The sequence below is a fragment of the Quercus suber genome, unplaced genomic scaffold (assembly GCF_002906115.3).
Source record: "Quercus suber isolate HL8 unplaced genomic scaffold, Cork oak 2.0 scaffold_137, whole genome shotgun sequence".
Lineage (NCBI taxonomy): Eukaryota > Viridiplantae > Streptophyta > Magnoliopsida > Fagales > Fagaceae > Quercus > Quercus suber.
The window spans coordinates 1022004-1044008 of record NW_027069599.1 but is presented as its reverse complement, the minus strand read 5'-3'; the positions used below and the strand labels follow the sequence as shown (position 1 = coordinate 1044008).

The 22005-nt window shown below is 34.9% G+C and overlaps 2 protein-coding genes and 1 long non-coding RNA gene across 3 annotated transcripts; 2 read left to right on the top strand and 1 right to left on the bottom strand.

Annotated features, from left to right (window-relative positions):
* Positions 1-908: 908 nt before the first annotated feature.
* On the top strand, positions 909-7694 carry LOC112037950 (protein ROLLING AND ERECT LEAF 2). Its single transcript, XM_024070762.2, has 4 exons — positions 909-2604; positions 2774-2964; positions 3202-3425; positions 6017-7694. The coding sequence occupies exons 1-4, from the start codon at positions 1257-1259 to the stop codon at positions 6720-6722; spliced, it is 2469 nt and encodes an 822-aa protein (XP_023926530.2). The 5' UTR covers positions 909-1256; the 3' UTR covers positions 6723-7694.
* Positions 7585-9036, bottom strand: LOC136068853 (uncharacterized). Its single transcript, XR_010630162.1, has 2 exons — positions 8679-9036; positions 7585-7741 (listed from the first exon to the last, which is right to left on the bottom strand). It is a non-coding gene; the product is annotated as an uncharacterized LOC136068853 (long non-coding RNA).
* A 4556-nt stretch (positions 9037-13592) lies between these two features.
* Positions 13593-21351, top strand: LOC112032561 (serine/threonine-protein kinase BSK1). The gene is made up of 9 exons (XM_065776621.1): positions 13593-14108; positions 14231-14366; positions 15764-15897; positions 16006-16111; positions 17090-17175; positions 17948-18136; positions 18931-19095; positions 19181-19294; positions 20851-21351. Exons 1-9 carry the CDS (start codon positions 13785-13787, stop codon positions 21079-21081), a joined length of 1485 nt encoding a protein of 494 aa, XP_065632693.1. The 5' UTR covers positions 13593-13784; the 3' UTR covers positions 21082-21351.
* Positions 21352-22005: the final 654 nt, after the last annotated feature.

Here is a 22005-nt window from a genome sequence, read left to right as displayed (position 1 = left end):
AATACTATTCTCTCACGTAATCTAATGTTGATTGACCAAACCCTCACCATGAAGTTCCTTCGTTCAGTTAAAATACTAATAATAAAGTCTTTTAATACAAAAAAATATCTTCTCATAAAAGAAGTTCATTTTTTATAAATATTGAGTTGATATGTTGTAATCGAGGTCAACAATAAAAATGACATGAATGGTAAAATTACACAAAAATTATATTCTACAAATTACAATGGACCACATTCATAAGTTGAATATTTTTTTAAGCAAAAATACTACTCTTAAAAAAATATATTAATATTAGGTTTAGCGCTATTATACCGCAGACCATTTAAGATATATATATGTGATGAGTTTCAGCTAACTCAGTTGACCAAACCCTCACCATGAAGTTCCTTCATCCCGTTAAAATACTAATAATAAGTCTTTTAATTCAAAAAATATCTTCTCCTTAGAGAAATTCTTATTTTTTTATAAATATTGAGTTGATATGTTGTGATTGAGGTCAACAATAAAAATGGCATGAATGATAAACTCACACAAAAATTATATTCTACATATTACAATGGACCACATCCATAAGTTGAATATTTTTTTTTAAGCAAAAATACTATTCTTAAAAAATATATATTAATATTGGGTTTAGTGCTATTATATTGCAGACCATTTAAGATACATATATGTAGTGAGTTTTAAGTTTAATTAACTTAATTGGTAAAATCTCTTATTTGATATCTGTTTACACCGTGCCTCGATGGTTTCGAAGGTCTGTGACCCAAACCTTGCCCTAGCATGAACCACAAGTTCCACACTTCAATAATTATTTTGAAAATATCCATAAAATAAAATAAAAAATATGGAAACTTTTTTTAATGTTTTAGTTTAAAAAGTAGACCCCAAAACTCTAGAAAATTAGAAGAATTGCACCGACGCAAAACTCACACACAAAAAACACACACACTGTTCGCTCACTCTCTCTTACACACTCTTTCTCTCTCTCTCAGCTACAAACCGACGCCAAACTCCGCGCTGGCAAAGATTCCATCTCTGTCCTTCCCTTTCCCTTTCCCTTCTCTCTACTCTCTTTCCTTTCCTTTCTCTCCCTTATCATCTTCATCTTCTTCTTCTTCTTCTTCACTTTACCCTAGTGATCTCTTTCACCATAGCCATGGTTTTCTCTCTCTAAAAAAAACCTTTCTTTTGCAGACACCGAACTCGAAAAAAATAAATTCTGGGTTTTTGTTTTTACTTCGAAATAATATATGGGTTGCTCGAATTCAAAGGTGGATGATCTCCCAGCGGTGAGTCTGTGTCGTGAAAGGCTCACCTTTCTCGACCAAGCAATTCACTATCGCTACGCTTTGGCTCAGTCCCACATCGCTTATATTCACTCGCTCAAATCCGTCGGCCACTCTCTTCACAACTTCATTCACCAGCAAGATCCCTCTCATCTCTCTTCCTCGTCTCCAATACCCGATTCTCCCATAAAACCCGACCCGGACCCGAAGCATGCTCACCATCAAGCTCAAGCTCATGCTCTGAACCACGATTCTCATTCGGGTCATCTCGATTTCCACTCGGATTCTGATGAAGACGACGATTCCGGCGTGTCGCACCATATTGATCTTCCCTCGGGTGACTCAACCCCGAATTTACACCATATAGATTATCCGGATCCGGGTCAGGACCCGGACCAGGGTTATGGGCTTGGCGGTGGCGGTGGTGGTGGGTTTTTCAATATGAATTATATGAAGAACAAAGTTACGCCGCCTTCGGTGGTGTACGAGCAGAGACCGCCGAATCCAGAGACTGTTTATATGGGCGAATCGTCAAATTCTGGGTATGCTTATCCGTATTATGGAAATAGTTATGGCAATCCTAGTGCTAGTCCTTATTCAAATTACGGATATGGGTATCCCAATTCGAATGCGAATCCTAATTTCAACAATTCAAATGGGTATTACGCGAATTCGCCGAATTACGGCGGCGCGGCGGTGGGTTCTACGTCGAACTCGAACTCGAAGCCGACGCCGCCTCCTCCCTCGCCGCCTCGGGCGTCGGCGTGGGATTTCTTGAACCCGTTTGAGACCTACGAGAAGTACTACTCGGCTTCGTCGCCGGCGGTGGCGTACACGCCGAGCCGGGACTCGAAGGTGAGGGAGGAGGAGGGGATACCGGAGCTGGAGGAGGATAACTATTATCACAGGGAGGTGGTGAAGGAAGTTCATGGGGATCAGAAGTTTGTAGGGGGTGGTGGTGATAAAGGGGGTAGAGGGAGTCATTCTAAGGCTGTGATGGTGGAGGATGATGATGATGATGATGAGGTTGGTGGGGTTCATGATCACGAGGCTTCGACTTCGTTGTACGAAGCAAGGCCGAGGGCGAGCACTGGTGGTGTGGAGAACGATGGGGCGGAGTATGAAGTGCATGTGGTTGAGAAGAAAGTGGTGGGGAGTGAGGATGAGGAAGGTAGGTCTAGGTACAAGGGTTTGAATGTGTTTCAGTTGGCTAGAGAAATTGAGGTCTTGTTTGAGAGAGCTTCGGAGTTTGGGAATGAGGTTGCCAGATTGCTTGAGGTGGGAAAGATCCCTTATAACCGTAGACACCAAGGTACCAACTTTTTTTTTTTTTTTTTTTTGTTTTTAGTCATGTTGTTTATCAAGGTAGTGACTTTTGTGTTATGTAGGCTGCTTGATCTGTGAAAGATTTTGTAGATCATGAACAAAAACGCTATCTTTATATGTATGAATTTGAGTTTTGGTGGATCTTTGTGGAACAGTTTCTTCAAAGAAGTTGCCTGTAGTATCCTCACACCCTTCTACTTCTAAGGGGGGCGCCGAGCCGTCGGCCTCTGCTGGTCCGGCTCAGGTGGATGCGGATGAAGATGTGGTGACTTTTGGATCTAGAAATCTTTCATCTACCTTACAAAAGCTGTATCTTTGGGAGAAGAAGCTCTATAATGAAGTTAAGGTATGCGGTCTAGCACAAATCACACTTCCTCTGACCACAAAGAATAGGGTGGAGGTTGTGGTTGAGGTTGCTCACTAAATGCGTGTATAACATACCATTTATAAAAAAGGGAGAAGATTGTGACACCCTTTTGGTGGTTTTGATCAACACTCTGGGGCATTGGTTATGTTCTTTGACTTGTCCTAATTCTTGTCTTTTATGTTCTTCACTGAATTGTTAACATGGTGTTGTTTGTAGGCTGAGGAAAAGATGCGGGTAGTGCATGACAGGAAGGTAAGTAAGCTGAAGCGCTTAGATCAAAAGGGTGCTGAGGCTACAAAAGTTGATACTACTCGTACTTTAATAAGGAGTCTTTCCACAAAAATAAGAATGGCTATTAAGGTTGTTGATAGGATATCTGTGAAGATAAGTACAATTAGAGATGAAGAGCTGTGTCCCCAACTGAATGAATTAATTAAAGGGTATGTGAATCTACAAATCTTTTAATTTCCTTTTGCAGCCTTTTATTAGTCTTATTTGTGTTATTCCCTTCTGTCACTCTTGATGGTGTCTCCAAGAAATTTAGGATCAAATTAAAACTGCGGCCATATTATTTTGACATGATTAAGTGCTTTTCTGGACGCCTGTCTTTTCATATATGATTATTATTGTGATTGATGGCATATTTACTATCACTTAAAGAGGGATGACTTGGGGAATTTGGGATTTTTTAAAACCCAGTTATTACATATACCTGTGTTTCTTAAAGCAAGGGTAAAAACTGGTTTTGTGCTTGAGCATAGAAAGATTAAAGAGAAATAGATGAATTGTAGACTGTGAGGTGCAGCATTTACTAGTGCCTTGTTGTTGCAATATAGTATTAGTGTGTGGTTAAGTGAACACATGTGCCAACTTGCTCTCACAATCGCTCTATATTTGCACGATGTGGGTATGACTAGATATGTATCTCATAATACATTTGATTGATAACCACGTTTGTCATGTTATTAGACTTTAGTTTTAGGGGATTTCCTTTAGTTGATTTCAGAGTTGAAAATTTCAGTGGTGGGTTGGGCATGCATATTGGTATAAGGCTAAAGTTTGCTGGTTATGAATTTGATGTTCCTCTGGATCCTTGGGTCAATTGTTCCGTGAAGCTCGTTCAGTGTAAAGTAATTTGAAGAGATTGTTGTGGTAGCATCCTGCAAAGAGTTGTGATACTATACCTGTTGTTGTCCTGGGGGTTTTTTAAGACATATCAAGTCTTTTTGATTTTATATCCATCTTCATGGCTTGCTTGGTCATTATCATTTTTTTTATTATCATTATTTTTTAAAATGTAAGTTACACAATCTCTACCACATTGTGTCCCACAGTTCAAGATAAAACACGATAAATACCAACTGCTGTTGCCAAGATAATCATATCTTTTCTGCTACTTATCCAAAAAAAAAAAAAGATAATCAAAGAACAATAAAGGTTGAATTTGGGCTAGGATTTCTAAAATTTGAAAGAGTATGGTTAAAATTGGGAGAGTTAATTGGATGGTGATGATGCTGTTGCAATGTTTGAATGGGATTTGGGGTGTGGCTAATTGTTTGCTTGGGTTTTGGTTAGTTGTAAATGATAATACTATTGTGGTTGGTCTTCTGGTGAGAGCTTGACACACAGTTGCTGATGGCAGTGGCAAAATGTGCAGTAGTTCACTCTTCGCTTTGCAGGGTGATTAGAAATGCTACTTCTATGGCAATGAGGTGTGTTTGCCATATGGTAGTAGGGTATTGTGTTAGGTTAAGCGGTTTGAGGCCTTAATATTGTTTTATACATTCCACTGTGTATGGGAGTTTGTCTCACGTTTTCTGTGTTTGTGCGTGTGTAGTTAAGTGTAATGTCCTTTTCAGTATCCTCTTACATTTCATATATTATTAGTATGTATGTTAATTTTTCTTGTAGCATCATATTTGTTCACTGGAATAGATATTTATTCACAGAAGTGGATCTAAAGTAGAAGAGTGGTCCCCCTTGGGTTCGATGGATTATTTACTTGCAGAAAAATAAAGTGGAAAGATGGGACCAAATGGTTAATGGGTCCTACTCCAAGCTCAAGGTCTTTTTTAGAACATGTAGAAGTCTGTACTTTAAGTTCCAAAATTGATGCTAAGATTAAGATAAAAGGGTGCCTTTCTTTCCTTTTTGAATGTTATTTTTTAGTTACGGTAACACTACCTTTAATTGCTAATTATAATGTTATACTCCAATGTTTTGTATACTATAATGCGTTTGAGGAGAGAGATATTCGCAAAGGTAACTAAATTTAATTCAAATGAATAGATACTGAATGTGTGCAAAAATTTGTTAACTATTATTCTTTGTTCATAATTGTTGAATGTAAGTTTTATATTGTTGAATCTTCATTTTATTAATTTCCTAAGGCCAAGATAGGTGGTCAGTAGTTAAGCTTGTTATGATTGAACATACACCTATAGAATAATCTTGATTACAAATAATTTCTGATATCTTAGGATGAGCTTCCTAGGATATTATAATTCAAAATATGAATGGAGAGTATGAACACCTTGTATTTGCTTTCTTCAGTTTTACAGTTTGTTTAATAATACTCTTATTACCTATCAAAAAAAGAAAAAAAGAAAAGAATGGAGAGTTTGGATAATGTTATTTGGTGAGATTTTGCTTGCTCCAAATGGCATTGAAGAGGCCAAATGCCAAACGAAGTGTTTAACATACACTAGTAAATGTGAGAAGAAAATATATGTTGCCTACGGCGTGTTCAATTATGTATTGGTTAAGGACGTCTAAAAATGAGAGCTCTCTCCCTCCTCCCCCTGCCCCGTGAAATTGACACTAATCCTTTTGTTGTCTTTTATTATATTTATGTATTTATATAAACTTAAATGTATTTTATTTTCTTGATGGTTGCTAGTTTGGAATTTATATTTCTTTGTGACTGACAGCCTTGTGCATATGCTGTTTTGTATGTAATTTGCGGTTACTGGTTAGGCTTTCTGTTTTGTATTGTCTTGATGGTGTTTAACGTGAGTTAATTATCCTTCAGGTTGACAGGAATGTGGAAATCTATGCTAGAATGCCATCGTAGTCAATGCCAAGCAATCAGAGAAGCTAAAGGTTTAGGTTCAATTGGACCTGGCAAGAAGCTTAGTGATTCTCATATTAAAGCTACTATGGAGCTTGAGCATGAGCTTATTAGATGGACAGACACATTCTCTAGTTGGATTAATGACCAGAAGGGCTATGTGAAAGCCTTGAATAATTGGCTTCTGAAATGCCTTTATGATGAACCTGAAGAAACAGAGGATGGGCCAGCTCCCTTCTCACCAAGTAGGATTGGTGCACCACCTGTGTTTGTAATCTGTAATCGGTGGGCACAAGCTATGGATAGAATATCTGAGAAGGAAGTGGTTCGCTGTATGCATGTTTTTACCTACAGTGTGTTTCAGATCTGGGAACAAGATAAAAATGAAATGCGCCAAAGAATGATGGTGAACAAGGATCTGGAGAGGATGGTTAAGAATTTGGATAGACAGGACCAGAAAATACAGAAAGAGATGCAGGCATTAGATAAGAAAATGGTTCCGTTCACTCAGGATGGTAACGTTCACTCAGATGAACAGATTGTATATCCTAGTGACACTAGCAATCGTAGTATACAGGCAAGTCTACAGCGCATTTTTGAGGCCATGGAGAGATTCATGGATGAATCCATGAAAGCTTACCAGGAACTTCTGCCCCTTGGTGAATAAGAAAGTCTCCAAAAGCATGAAAGAGTTTCATAGAGTTGAGTTGTTAATAAAAGTGTTGAAGCTTTTACTTTGGTAGTTTGGTTTATTATCTGCAGCTATCAGCCCTTTCAAAATATTTTATGAAGCTCAGGTTTGTTGAGGGTTTTATCATGTGGAGTCTTTTAAGGAATCCATTCTATTCAATATGGATATCATTTACTCCAAATGTTGTGGCCCATGATGGACTGCTTTGGTTGGTTGTTCATGTTATCAAGAGCAGACCTGGTTATGAGTCATATGATGGTGGACCTGAACTGTATGGCAATCCATAATTTTGGCCTGGATTTGGGAGGATCACATTGCCATTGATGAGAAAGGTCATCCAGGTCCAACTGTTTCATCGTAATCCCAATACAAGTGGGTGATACTTGACATGGAAAGAACATGGGCGGTGTCTTTGTGCCTGATTAAAGACTGTCTTAAGTCACTGCTGTTGACAACAAAGTATCCTAAAGCTGTAGTTGGGCCAAGTGATTGCGATGCTTAATGATGTCTTTGCTCATTGGATTTCGTGATGAGATATATGCACTGCATTATGTACAGAAAGCAACAAGCAGTGTGAGTGGGACTTTCATTTTTAAACATCCTATGAGACAATTTCCCAAACTGTACCAAGCTTTTTTCATGGAAAAGATAGTTGGGGCATGAGTTTTTTCAATGAAGGGCTCCATGGGACGAACAAACAGGCCAAATTGTCTCAGTAAGGGGATCTCCCTCCAGTTTTGCATGAGTTTTGAGTTAAGAATAGGCCATTGGGTTGTTCAGAGTGACGCAAGTCATAGATAAGCCCATGCAATATTTTGTTAAATTATTTCTTTCTTTATTTCTTTTAGTTTAAAACTTTCTTTTACATCAATTTATTGTATAGATGAATCCTGAAACCGAGTAAACTGCAAGCACCTTCAATAAAGAGCGGTATTGCTATTAGCCAAATGAATTTCCTTTCGGGATGGGAATAATGCAACTGATTGAAGATTAACCTTATGGGGACAGGCTCCTCTCCAGTTTTAATATATCATGTTGTCTCTCTTTTTATACGGATGACTGACACGTGGCAAGTAAAAGATCCAAGGGCTAAAAAAACCATCTCTTTCTTCCTCCAGCATCCGTTTCCACTTTCCACAGAAATTTTAGATTTTCTCTCCATTTGTCTTTTGTTTTTTCCTCTCTCCAACATCATTACAACCTCCTGATTAACAAAGGCATCAAGACCATGGCTTTCCGGAGAAGAACGGAAAAAAGGAAGATCTGATCTTGAGAAAAAAAATCAAGAAAATGCTTTCCTTCAAATTTTTTTACTAGAGACTGTTCTATGTTTGGTTGGTTTTCTTTAACTCATTTTCTTGTGTGCCCAGTGATTTCTTTGCAAAAGAGGGGCTGTACAAGACAATATATATGGATTAAAAAGTTGCAGAACCCAAATTTTGATAAAACCTATCAACTGCCATTAACATGATGAGCACCCAAAACCTGATCTTTTCTATCATGAGAATCAAAGCAAAATCAAAATCCTTGAAATCCTTGAAGACCAATCATGAATGAGACTTGCCCAAACCACACTCTCATCTCCATTAGAACCAAAATCCCTTAAAACCCAACCCATCCACAAAAACAAAAGCAAACAGTAATGACAGATCTGAAGAGATAGAGCCTGCAATTTTGTAGAGAGAAAGGGAACTGAGAGAAAGGCTCGAGCAATAGTTTTAATGATAGCTAGGGACAGCGAAGAGAAGAATGAGATGTGAGAGAGAGAGAAAGGGATAGAAAATCTGAAACTGCCGTGGAAAGAGATGTTTGAGGAAGAAAGAGATATGATTTTTTTTAGCCCTTGGATCTTTTACTTGCCACGTGTCAGTCATCCGTATAAAAACGGGAGACAGCAGGAGATATTAAAACTGGAGAGGAGCTTGTCCCAACCTTATGGTTAGATTGAGGGAGAAAGTGATCAGAATGTACTAAATTTTAGTATATTTAGGAAACTTTTTCATTTTACTCTCCTCTTCTCTCCCTTCGTGCCAATGATATCCTGAAGAAGCCATGTAAGAATTAGGAACTCACTTTTGCCATATCCCCCAAACTAATCATGGGGGAAGATACTAGCTCGCTTTATAGTAGGTGAAAAGTTAATAGATGTCTTCAGAGCATTAGTTTAGGAAATATTTTTAAAAATTATTTTATAGGTAAATAAAAAATATTTAATTTTTTATGGCTTTTTATATTTTCTATAAAAATGGTGTTAAAATTTTCTTAAAATGTTTTATTTGTAATTTTTTTTTGATAGCACTTGTTAATATAACTCTTATACTAGTTTGCTATTAGAGTGATAATCCTTATCAAGCTGATGTTATCATTACTTGATGTGAGCTTAGGGAGTTGGCTAAAATCTATATATAGAGGAGCAAAAATCTCATGCAGAAGGGCAATAGGTTGTGCCATATAGTGCATTTTTTGTGATTTATTATTATTATTATTTAGACTTCTACCTCAATAAAGTTTTAATTTTTTTTTAGGCTTTTACCTCAATAATATTTACATTTATATCAAAGTATTAATTCATTCATTCTCTGCCATTTATTCTAAAAAAAAAGTATTAATTCATTAAATTAGCCAATGGAGTAAATGTATGTGTATATATATATATATTAATTATTTATAGTTGTGAATTAATTATTATATTATAGGAATTTACATCATGGTTTTAAAATCCGGATGGCTGGTTCAACTAGGAACTGGATTATAATTCAGTCAGTAACAACTAAGAGCTACACCATTTTTCGGTTTTTTGAACATTTTGGTTTTTAAAACCATGATTTACATGACTATTTTTTTTTATAAACTTTATATAAGAAATTATTTGTATTTGGAATAATAATAATAAATTTAGAATATGACATTCTTCCTCATATTTAGTTATTTTGACAAAAATCGTTTAAAAGTTATCAAAAATTAAGTATTTGTAAATTCACTAAAATTAGTCTTAACCATTTAGATTTCCTACCTTCTTTTAGTGACATATACTGGAACCAACATTGAAACTAATATCGTAGTATTATACTATGTAATTAAAAAGATTATTGATAGGATAAATATATTTATTTTGTTAGATTAATTATTTTAAGTTGTACATTAATTATTTAAATATAATGAAATTTTGATGTCATTTTGTTAAAGATTTATATGAGAATAACTTGATTTAAAATATGATATTCTTGCTCAAATTTAGTGCAAAATTTGAAACAAAGTCCAACAAAAGAAAAAAAAAATACACATACACACACACAGACAGAGTCAAGAATGTAAAAAAAAATAAAAAATAAAAAATAATTGAAGGACATTTGCAATATTATTTTGTCGAAACGATATTTGTATTTTTTTTTTTCCAATGTGATATATTTGTATTTTAGTTGACATGTAACATGCTTACATGCCTTTCTATATTAGTAATTTTATTATGTAACTTTCAAATCACTTCATCATTCTTATTGTCTATAAAATAAAACACAAAAAATTTACCATTTTTTATAAGAAAAAATTATTGAAATGCATTGCAAATCGTGTGAGAATGTTTGATAAAATACCGTATTATAGTGTGTGTGTATATATATATATATTATAAATTATTTCCTTTTGGCAAAGAACTATTATAGATATGATTAACGTATCAAGAATTCTAAAAAGAAAAAAGGCGACATCAAACCCCACCGAAATATACACGTTCGTTCATGCTAATCTCCAAAGGCAAAAAGTCGGCATATGTTATTCGTTGTCCACACGACTCTTGTACCTCAAGTACTATACAAATGGTCCATAGCCAACTAATATGCCGTGTGTCCTATTTAAACGACGAATACTACTACTACAATGGTCAATAGTCAAGTAAAAGCTTAAATGTAAGATTAATTACAACTAAAAGAAATCATAAGTTCTTTCTACTATTAACATTTTAATTGTTAAATTTAATTTGCTTTTGCATAGTTTTGTGTTACAATGGGATTGAAGCTTTGCATAGTTGCATTTTTGGAGTTGCTATTGGAATTCAGGGTGAGTTTGGCATTAAATTTTAACATTAATTTTAGTTTTTAATTTTTAAGTACAATTTTTAAAAATTTCATTTTTTTCTAAAGATACAATTATATAATTATACTTTAGTATATTTTCAGTAAAAAGATTTAAAAAAAAAAAAAAGATATATAGTTTTATATTCTTTATTTTTATATGCTCAAGAAAGTGTAGAATGTGCCAAAACAATAGTTGTTTAGCCTCCAATGCATAAACTCACGCTAAACATGCAGTGGCGCTCAGCATGGATATTGCCTTTTTGGTGGCACATCATGAAATGTGACAAAAAGCTCCAATTGGTTGAGAATATATGCTAAGTCAGTCTTTATTTATAATAGCCTCAAGATACTCATAAAAAAAACAAGTCCTACCATCTAATGACACGTTTGGGTATCCAATGATAAAGAAAAGTACTAATTAATAAGAGAAACAAAACTAGTGGAGGACACCATGTAACGTATTCAAAATTATTTGCCTTTTTGTAGGTTGAAATTTTCAAATTATAGAACACAAGTTTCTATTTGTTTTTTTTTTTTTTTTTTTTTAAGAAATGTTAACGATTGTGTTAGGATATTATTTAATAATTCATTTAAAAAAAATTTATTAAAAAAGAAAAAATATTTTGATAGTTTTTTTTTTCATTTTTTATAAAAGTGGTGTCAAAATTTTTCTAAAATAGATTGTTAACAAATACTCTAATAATGACACTTTATAGCATGACTCTTTTTTTTTATAAATTTTTTTATGTAAGATTGTAAGGCCATTTTGGGTCAAGCATACCAATAAAGACATGAATAATAATCATTACTTGTACAATCATGCACTAGTTTTCTCAATGTGATACCAAATACGAGAACATATCCAAATTTTGGCAAGGACATGAGGCTCAAAGGGGTTATAAAAACTAGTATATTAATTTTCTTGACAAAGAAATGAACAACACCTCCAAATTAGAATCTTTTTCTTCTGCCAATCTTTGAATATAGTTTTTTTAAAATTTGCAGTATCACAATGAAAGTGAGAGAGGTATTAATCAAATTAAATCCACAAAGGTCAAACTTATGGTACGTTTATTTAATGCACCATACGCAGATTGCAGAGTGCATAATCCATTTTTTACATTCTTAAAATACTCTTTCATGTCCTTAATTATGGTGACATGGCAGAACTTAATTGGGTACCAATAAAACTAAAACCTTTTCTTGTAAGAGCACTGCTACATATTTCAAACATAGCCAAGGCTATGGTAAGTAAGTTTGAACTTTAAACTATACCACACGCAGATTGCAGATAGGCATCATCCATTTTTTCCATTTTTAAAATACTCTTTTATGTCCTTAATTATGGTGTCATGGGGGAACTTGATTGGCTAAAGAGCTAAACACACATCTATATTTAGCCACCTAAAACATATCAAACTTGGCAACATATTTACAAAGACTCCATTATGAAGATAGTGTATATATAGTGAATTCTAAGTAGTTTAACTGTTACTGTTTATAATTGTTAAATAAGGGATATCAATTCTAGACAGTTTAACTATTACCCTTTTTAGTTATTGAATAAAAGATCTGAGTTTGATCAGTCCAGTGAAGGAAAAAAAAAAAAAAAAAATAAAAAAGAAAAAAAATATTTTGACAGTTTTTTTTTTTTTTTTTTTATAAAAGTGGTGTCAAAATTTTTCTAAAATAGATTGTTAACAAATACTTTAATAATAACGCTTTATAGCATGACTCTTTTTTTTTTTAATAAATTTTTTTATGTAAGATTGTAAGGCCATTTTTGGGTCAAGTATACCAATAAAGACATGAATAATAATCATTACTTGTACAATCATGCACTAGTTTTCTCAATGTGATGCCAAATACGAGAACATATCCAAATTTTGGCAAGGACAAGAGGCTCAAAGGGGTTATAAAAACTAGTATATTAATTTTCTTGACAAAGAAATGAACAACACCTCCAAATTAGAATCTTTTTCTTCTGCCAATCTTTGAATATAATTTTTTAAAATTTGCAGTATCACAATGAAAGTGAGAGAGGCATTAATCAAATTAAATCCACAAAGGTCAAACTTATGGTACGTTTATTTAATGCACCATACGCAGATTGCAGAGAGCATGATCCATTTTTTACATTCTTAAAATACTCTTTCATGTCCTTAATTATGGTGACATGGCAGAACTTAGTTGGGTACCAATAAAACTAAAACCTTTTCTTGTAAGAGCACTGCTATATATTTCAAACATAGCCAAGGCTATGGTAAGTAAGTTTGTACTTTAAACCATACCACACGCAGATTGCAGATAGGCATCATCCATTTTTTCCATTTATAAAATACTCTTTTATGTCCTTAATTATGGTGTCATGGGGGAACTTGATTGGCTAAAGAGCTAAACACACATCTATATTTAGCCGCCTAAAACATATCAAACTTGGCAACATATTTACAAAGACTCCATTATGAAGATAGTGAATATATAGTGAATTCTAGGTAGTTTAACTGTTACCGTTTATAGTTGTTAAATAAGAGATGTCAATTCGAGACAGTTTAACTATGATCCTTTTTAGTTATTGAATAAAAGATCTAAGTTTGATCAGCCCAGTGAAGGAAAAAAAAAAAAAAAAATACTGTATATACCACTCTAAGTGGAAAAACAACAGAGAAAAGAGTGAAAAATATACAGGAAAAATACAGAGACCCATCACCAAATTTTACAGCGTGTGACCTGATTTGAGAATAGAAAACCAAACAGACCCGAACTAAAACTAGAGTAAAACAATACAAAAACCAACCCATCTCTCTTTTTTCAAAGTCTAAACCCACGCCACGCCACGCCACGCCACCCCATGGTTCTTCCTCTTCCTTCACTTCTCTAACGCCAAGCTATTGCTTTTGCTTTTGCTTTTGCTGCACAAAAACCAAAAACCCAAAACCAAAAAAAAAAAAGCAAAACCGAAGTGATGGGTTGCTGTGAGTCCTCGTTTCTATCAGAGACTCACCCAGAAAAAGAACAGAATCACCAAACCAATCAGCTCAATATCCAGACTCAACCACCTTCTATTATATCTACTGACTCTGTACCAATCGGAGAAGTTCCTTCTTTCTCTGAGTTCTCTTTCTCTGACCTCAAAGCCGCCACCAAAAACTTCAGCTCAGACTTCATAGTCTCTGAGAGTGGTGAGAAAGCTCCCAATTTGGTCTACAAAGGTCGCCTCCACAATAGGAGATGGATCGCTGTGAAAAAGTTCACCAAATTGGCTTGGCCTGACCCAAAACAGTTTGCGGTAAAAAGCTTGCTTCTTTTTCATTTGTTCATTGGTTTTTGATAGTATTAGATAGTAAGGAAGTTGGGTTTGTGTAAAAATTTGATCTTTTTTTGATTTTTTGTTGTTGGTCGGTGTTGTAGGAGGAGGCATGGGGAGTTGGGAAGTTGAGACATCAAAGGCTAGCCAATTTGATTGGGTACTGCTGTGATGGAGATGAGAGGTTGCTGGTTGCTGAGTACATGCCTAATGATACTCTTGCCAAGCATTTGTTTCACTGTATGTGTGTGTGTGTGTGTTTTTTTTTGGTTAAGTTCTGTTTTCAAGCTTGGTTTTTATTTTTATTTTTTTAAATTATTGATTTATAGTTTTGGCTGGAAGGAAATAAAGTAGTCTATTAGAAAGATGACACATGACTCTGATACCATTTTAGAAAAGATAAAACAGAGCTTTGATACCTTGTAAAAAGAGAGCAACATTGGATTGATGTATGTGAGAAAATAGGAAAAAGAAAATAAAGAAGAAAGGGAAAGAGGCCTACATAGTCTAATTCCCATATTGAATTATTATTAGCTAGTGGTTTGGTTGATGTTTAATTCATATGATTTTTGCCCTGGCTGCTATAATGGTTTTTAAAGAATGTTTGGCATGAATCACACTGACTTTGATAGTTAGCATTGATATTTCATATTTCATATTGTTGACATACATATCAAATTAATAGATTAATCTAGTTACACAAAAATTTAAACATATAATTTGATTCCTTAAAAGAAATTGAGAATAAACCAATGTAAGTGTGTTAAGAATATTGTAGTATACCTAAAAGTTTTATTCGTGCCTCATTGCCTTGAATGCTTTAAAGACAATTATGTAAAACTCAACCTAACTTTAATTATTTTTTTAACTAGTTAAAATTTGAGTTTGTAGCAAGAGTTTGAAACTGTGAAAAAATAGAGAAGAATATAAGTGAAGGCGCTCATGCAAAGAAGTAAATATATATTTTTTGGGCCCTATGCAGCAAAAATTAGATTTTAATAGCAATAATTATATGTGTGACCTGCAACTTCAATTTTTGAACCCTTGAGTTTGCTGTGTGATTTGTGAACTGTGAAAACTGAGTAATGTGAGAAGCAAGGAAATTTTAAAATAGTGATCAGTTTAAGTGAGACCCACTAGGAAAAGACTTATTTTTCTTCAGGTGTCTGATAGAGGGGCAAAAGGCTTTCCAGTAGTATCATAGTAGTATCATATATGAGTTTTGGGGGAGGTCAGGGGGGGCAATTGCCCCCACTCATTCCCTCTCCACTGGCTCCACCATTGGTCTCTTATGATGTTTGATTAGAATTCCAATTTTACCGGTAATTAAATTCCATTTTTTAGTATATGAGTGCGCATATATACAGTAGATTTATTTTATTGAATGGAAAGAATCAGACTGCATTTGGCTTGATGATGTCAATAGTTGTCTAGAGCACTTTCTTAACCCGTACAAACATTTTCATGACGAGTACATGTAAGTCTAGCTTATTATTTTTGTTTGATGTTACCTTTTCTTGAAGTTGTATATGGGATTCATTTGAATTACTATTTATACCATGTATACTGTCAAATCAAGAATGAGTGGCTGCATTTTGGTTTGTCTAAAATTTGTGTCTCTTGTTTGTTCTTGGTAGGGGAAAATCAAACCATTGAGTGGGCCATGCGTTTAAGAGTAGCTCGTCATATTGCTGAAGCCTTGGATTACTGCAGTTCTGAGGGTCGTCCGTTATACCATGATTTGAACCCTTACAGGGTTCTCTTTGATGAGGTAATTTTTTGTCAAATTCGTTTTTATTTAGCTTTTAATACATATACTAGTTACTCATTTAACTTCCCTATCATCTAGGTTGACTCTTATATTTGAATGGACTTGTAGGATGGTGATCCTCGTCTTTCATGTTTTGGCTTGATGAAGAATAGTAGGGACGGGAAAAGTTATAGCACGAACCTAGCCTACACACCTCCTGAATATTTACGAAATGGTAATTGCTTCTACATTCCGTGTATAAGTTTGGCTATTAGTATTCTTCTATTCACATGTTAAAGGATTTACCTACAATCATATTTTTTGCAACTGCTGCTAAACTGGTCCACAGCTTCCCCTAATTACTTTGTTAGCTCATCTTTATTGCACATGTGCGGAAATAACCATTTTTGAAACTGGAAACCAATATGTGACACCCAGAGGCGGAGCCAAGGGGGGGCGAGAGGGGGCAGCTGCACCCCCTGATCTGCCCCAGAATTTGTATATGATAGTATAATACTAGACTTTGATGTTAGAAAGCCTAAATTGCCCCCCTACACATATCAGAAAGCATGTTACTATAAGAGAAAAAAACAATCACCATACTAGTTTTTGTCTTTTCCTAGTGGGCCATTTAAATAGTTAAATTCACTATTATAGAATTTCTTTGCTTCTCACAGGGTCACAGTATATAGTACAAACTACAAATTACAGACTGGTATTTTTTAGACATAAAAAGGTCAATTATGAAAAAATTGAAATCATCTTCTTTTTGTGTGTAGAGCATTAAAAAAATCTACTTTGTGTTCTTTCCATTCAGGATGTAAACCACAATATATGATCATAATAATGAGTATCGAGGTGTCATTTAATCTTGCCCTCCGAGTTGAAATCCTGGCTCTGCCACTGGTGACACCCATGCACGCACAGAGATATTAGATACTATGCCATTTTATCAATGATAGTGGTTTTTGGTATTCTTGAAATTCACAGAGCTAGACAGGAATATTCATGTGAAGCTCTCCACTTTTCTTATTAATTGGTATATGATAGAATTAATTGCCATCTCAATTCTTGGGCTGCTATTAAGTTCGCACTTAGAGAAGTAGAGATCCCAATCTTGATGCTGCTCTTACAAGATTCATTTTCTTATTTTGAATTGCATGTTCTTGTATAAGCTTGACTTATTGTCATTGCCATAATTTGTATGTTTTAGGAAGGGTCACCCCTGAAAGTGTTATTTACAGCTTTGGCACTGTTCTTCTGGATCTGCTAAGTGGAAAACACATCCCCCCAAGTCATGTAAGTTGCTTATTTCTGTAAAAGGTGGTATGCATATTTAATATCATATGCGTGTTCTTTATTGCCTAGGTAGTTGTATAAGATAGAGCCTATGATATAGTGAAGTGTGTCAGTCAGAACTTGAAATGCAAAGTTTTCTATAAAGGACTACAATTTGCAGGAAATGAAATATTCTTCACATACTCTTATAGTTTGGATTTGAGCAGCACTTTGTCTTATGTAACCTACTTAACTTATGACCAGTCTTGCTCCCTTTGCCATCCTATATAATCATGAGTGACCCATTTATTGTCGAATTGTTCCACATGAAAACACTTTAAAGATGCATTTGTTGTAATGCAACTACATGCTTTATGTTTTAAGACTTATCTCAGTTCTTAATAGAGCTCAGTTCGTATAGCATCAGGTTGGAAGACCAAAGAAATATATTTCTGTTTTTCTAATTGATTTAGACATATTCATTAGTTTATGTGATTTTTGGATAGATAGGTGAAGCACGGGATGAGATGGCGTTATGATTACTATCACACCAGTCATGTTTCACCCATGTTGCATTGTCTTTCTTGTAAGAAATTCTTAAGTTGATATTACTTAGCAAAAAAAGAAAAGAAGATACAGTATAGCTTGTTTGAAATTAGTCTTGAGAGTTTGAATTTTTACCTTACATTTTGAGATGCTTGAATGTTAAAACAATGGTGACATGTTTTAGATGTTGATTGATTAATACAAGATACAAGGTCGAGAACTAATTTGATCTCTGATATGTATGTAGGCTCTTGACATGATTAGGGGGAAAAACATCATTCTCTTAATGGATTCACATTTGGAGGGAAAGTTTTCTACAGAAGAAGCAACATTAGTCGTTAATCTGGCCTCTCGGTGTTTGCAGTATGAACCAAGGGAGCGACCTAATACAAATGACCTTGTTGCGACACTTACTCAACTGCAAACCAAACCTGATGTAAGGAATTTTAATTTATAATCTTAAAGAATTATCCAATATCAAACCTATCAGATTAAACTATTATTCTTTGCCAATTTATTTTATTATTTCTTTTTGACTTCATGAATATTATCCTTTTTGGCATTGATTTTTGGAGCTGTAATGTAAAATGCTCCCTTTAGTTTAAAAGTTCACTACCTTGTTATGATTCTACAAATTCCCGCAATTTCTAAATGTGACTGGATATGAATAGAAGGTACTTTTGTACTATATATGACAATGATGGAGATATATGCAGACACAAACAGTAGTGGCTGACTTGCTTGATTGTATTGAAGTTCTTTCAGATGATTAAATCTCATGATAAACATCAATTTAAGCAAATGTCTTGGTATATTTAGACTCCAAAGGGTTAACATGAATGTACACTACTGCATCAGATACATTGTTCTTTCAAAAGTTGAGTTTGTGAAATTAGTTTATTAAGATTATAGTATTCTTGGAAATATTAGTATAAATTGTAAGGCTAACACAATGCACATAACACACAAAAACATTTTTCTTTCAATTTTTTTGAAAGTTCTTGACTTTAGCCTTCCTTTTCCTTGCTGCTCTCCCCCTACTTAAGGGGATTCTCCTGAAGTGCATCATTTTATTTTATTTTATTTTTTCTTTTTTGGGTGCTGCACTGTGACTGTGTTATAAAATGGCAAAGGACTTGCTCAGAAAATAACTAGAGGTTGTGGTTTAAGAAATTCAATGGAGCATGGCTTTTTGTTAAAAACGTATAAACCATTATTCTTGATTTGCAGGTTCCATCTTATGTCATGCTTGGAATTTCAAAGCATGAGGAAGCTCCATCAACTCCGCAACGCCCTCTTTCAGCAATGGGTGAGGCTTGTTCAAGGATGGATCTCACAGCTATCCATCAGCTGCTGGTTATGGCGCACTATAGAGATGATGAAGGAACTAATGAGGTTATTGGCTTGTAAAACTGGGCCTTGCATATTCCTTTTCTTAAATTGGATGCTAATAAGTTTCTTTGAATTTCAATTGATTCAGTTATCTTTCCAAGAGTGGACCCAACAAATGAGAGAGATGCTGGACTCAAGGAAGCGTGGGGACCTAGCATTCCGGGACAAAGATTTTAAAGCTGCCATTGAATGTTATTCCCAGGTATAATTTTGTAGTCCCTAAAAAAAAAAAAAAAAAAAAAGGAAAAAAAAGAAGAAGAAAAAGGTGATACAGATCCTGCCCTTCGAGATGCAATGCAAGCACAATGTGTCAATCCAGATTGGCCCACAGCTTTCTACATGCAGTCAGTTGCTCTGTCCAAGCTGAACATGCACAAGGATGCTGCTGATATGCTAAATGAAGCGACTACACTAGAAGAAAAGAAGCAACGAGGCGGGAGAGCGTCATGAGAATCAACCCTGTAATCAGAAATAACTCCATTCATCGCTACCCATTATTGTTGAGGCTACCCAAATTTGTATAAAATCTGAGCTTGGATTCCATATTTTCTTCTCAAACAAAAATGTAACATGTAGAGACACACTTTGTATTTATGCATGTGTGCTTCATATAATATATATCGAATTTATGCTCAACTTGAACAGTATAATCTAGACAGCATTTGATTGTTTGGAAGTGAACAAATATTGGTTAGAAGAAATGCCAATTCATTTACAGTATTTGAATGAGCTGACTAGGATTGACTGAGCTAATTAACACAAATCGTTTTTGTTTATTGGATTGGAGGACTGACTGACTCAGTGTTTATTGGCACTTAAAAAGTGATTTTTGTTCCTACATTGAAGGGTCTACATTGAAGGGTCATCATGAATAATTTCTGGCCTTTGTTTCTTTCTGGTGAAGAGTCCAGAATTTGACTTCTTTAGCAAATAGTTGTAGACGATCAGGTTACCAAGAGTCTGTTTAGATATTGTTTATTTCTGAAATCTGAAAACACTGTAGCAAAATAATTTTTTAATATGTGAATAGTGCTGTGAGATCTATTTTTAATGAAAATTTTGTTGAAAAAAGAAGTTTGTGAGTCTTGTAAACAATGCATGGGATTCACTGACAAATACAAACGCGCAACGCAAGCGTTGAAAACGCTATCCAAACTCTACCTAACTGACAGATGCAAACACGCAACGCAAGCGTTGAAAATGTTCTCCAAACTCTACTTAACTGACAGATGCAAATGTGCAACGCAAGTGTTGAAAACGCTATCCACACTCCGCCTATCTGTGGATCTAGCAGGGCCGCTTTTAGAAAGTTTAGTAACACACTTTTAGAAAGTTTAGTAACATCCAAATGACTTGACTACACCAGTAACCAGTTTTCGGTCTTTACTAGCATGATATTTACGTATGAAATAGCCACACGTGATGGTCATATCCAATAACAATTATGGGTAGGGCCTTTGAATATTAACATTGACATAACGCCACCGTATATCATTGTTAAACAGAAGCCTCAAATTCTAACATAGTGATTGGGCACAAAGCTCGAGTTTGAAGTAATTAATATATGGATTTCAAAATTCAAAGACCACGCATCATAACAGTTGAACAACTACTCACCAAAGCTAATTTAGCTATGGCTATATTGTAGTAAAAACCCACCATGGAAAGCTTCACTTTGAAGTGAAGACTGAAGAGAGCCCCAACTCAAATAAACAGCCACAATTATTACTACTGGGTGATGTTTCCACACCATAACAGCAGATCACACTAACAATCTTGATATTAATATGCTATCTGTTATGTGATCAACCAGATCCTGCCCTTCGAGATGCAATGCAAGCACAATGTGTCAATCCAGATTGGCCCACAGCTTTCTACATGCAGTCAGTTGCTCTGTCCAAGCTGAACATGCACAAGGATGCTGCTGATATGCTAAATGAAGCGACTACACTAGAAGAAAAGAAGCAACGAGGCGGGAGAGCGTCATGAGAATCAACCCTGTAATCAGAAATAACTCCATTCATCGCTACCCATTATTGTTGAGGCTACCCAAATTTGTATAAAATCTGAGCTTGGATTCCATATTTTCTTCTCAAACAAAAATGTAATATGTAGAGACACACTTTGTATTTATGCATGTGTGCTTCATATAATATATATCGAATTTATGCTCAACTTGAACAGTATAATCTAGACAGCATTTGATTGTTTGGAAGTGAACAAATATTGGTTAGAAGAAATGCCAATTCATTTACAGTATTTGAATGAGCTGACTAGGATTGACTGAGCTAATTAACACAAATCGTTTTTGTTTATTGGATTGGAGGACTGACTGACTCTGTTTATTGGCACTTAAAAAAGTGATTTTTGTTCCTACATTGAAGGGTCATCATGAATAATTTCTGGCCTTTGTTTCTTTCTGGTGAAGAGTCCAGAATTTGACTTCTTTAGCAAATAGTTGTAGACGATCAGGTTACCAAGAGTCTGTTTAGATATTGTTTATTTCTGAAATCTGAAAATACTGTAGCAAAATAATTTTTTAATATGTGAATAGTGCTGTGGGATCTATTTTTAATGAAAATTTTGTTAAAAAAAGAGGTTTGTAAGTCTTGTAAACAGTGCATGGGATTCACGGACAAATACAAACGCGCAACGCAAGCGTCGAAAACGCTATCCAAACTCTACCTAACGCGCAACGCAAGCGTTGAAAATGCTATCCAAACTCTACCCAACTGACAGATGCAAACATGCAACGCAAGCGTTGAAAATGTTCTTCAAACTCTACCTAACTGACAGATGCAAATGTGCAACGCAAGTGTTGAAAACGCTATCCACACTCCACCTATCTGTGGATCTAGCAGGGCCGCTTTTAGAAAGTTTAGTAACACACTTTTAGAAAGTTTAGTAACATCC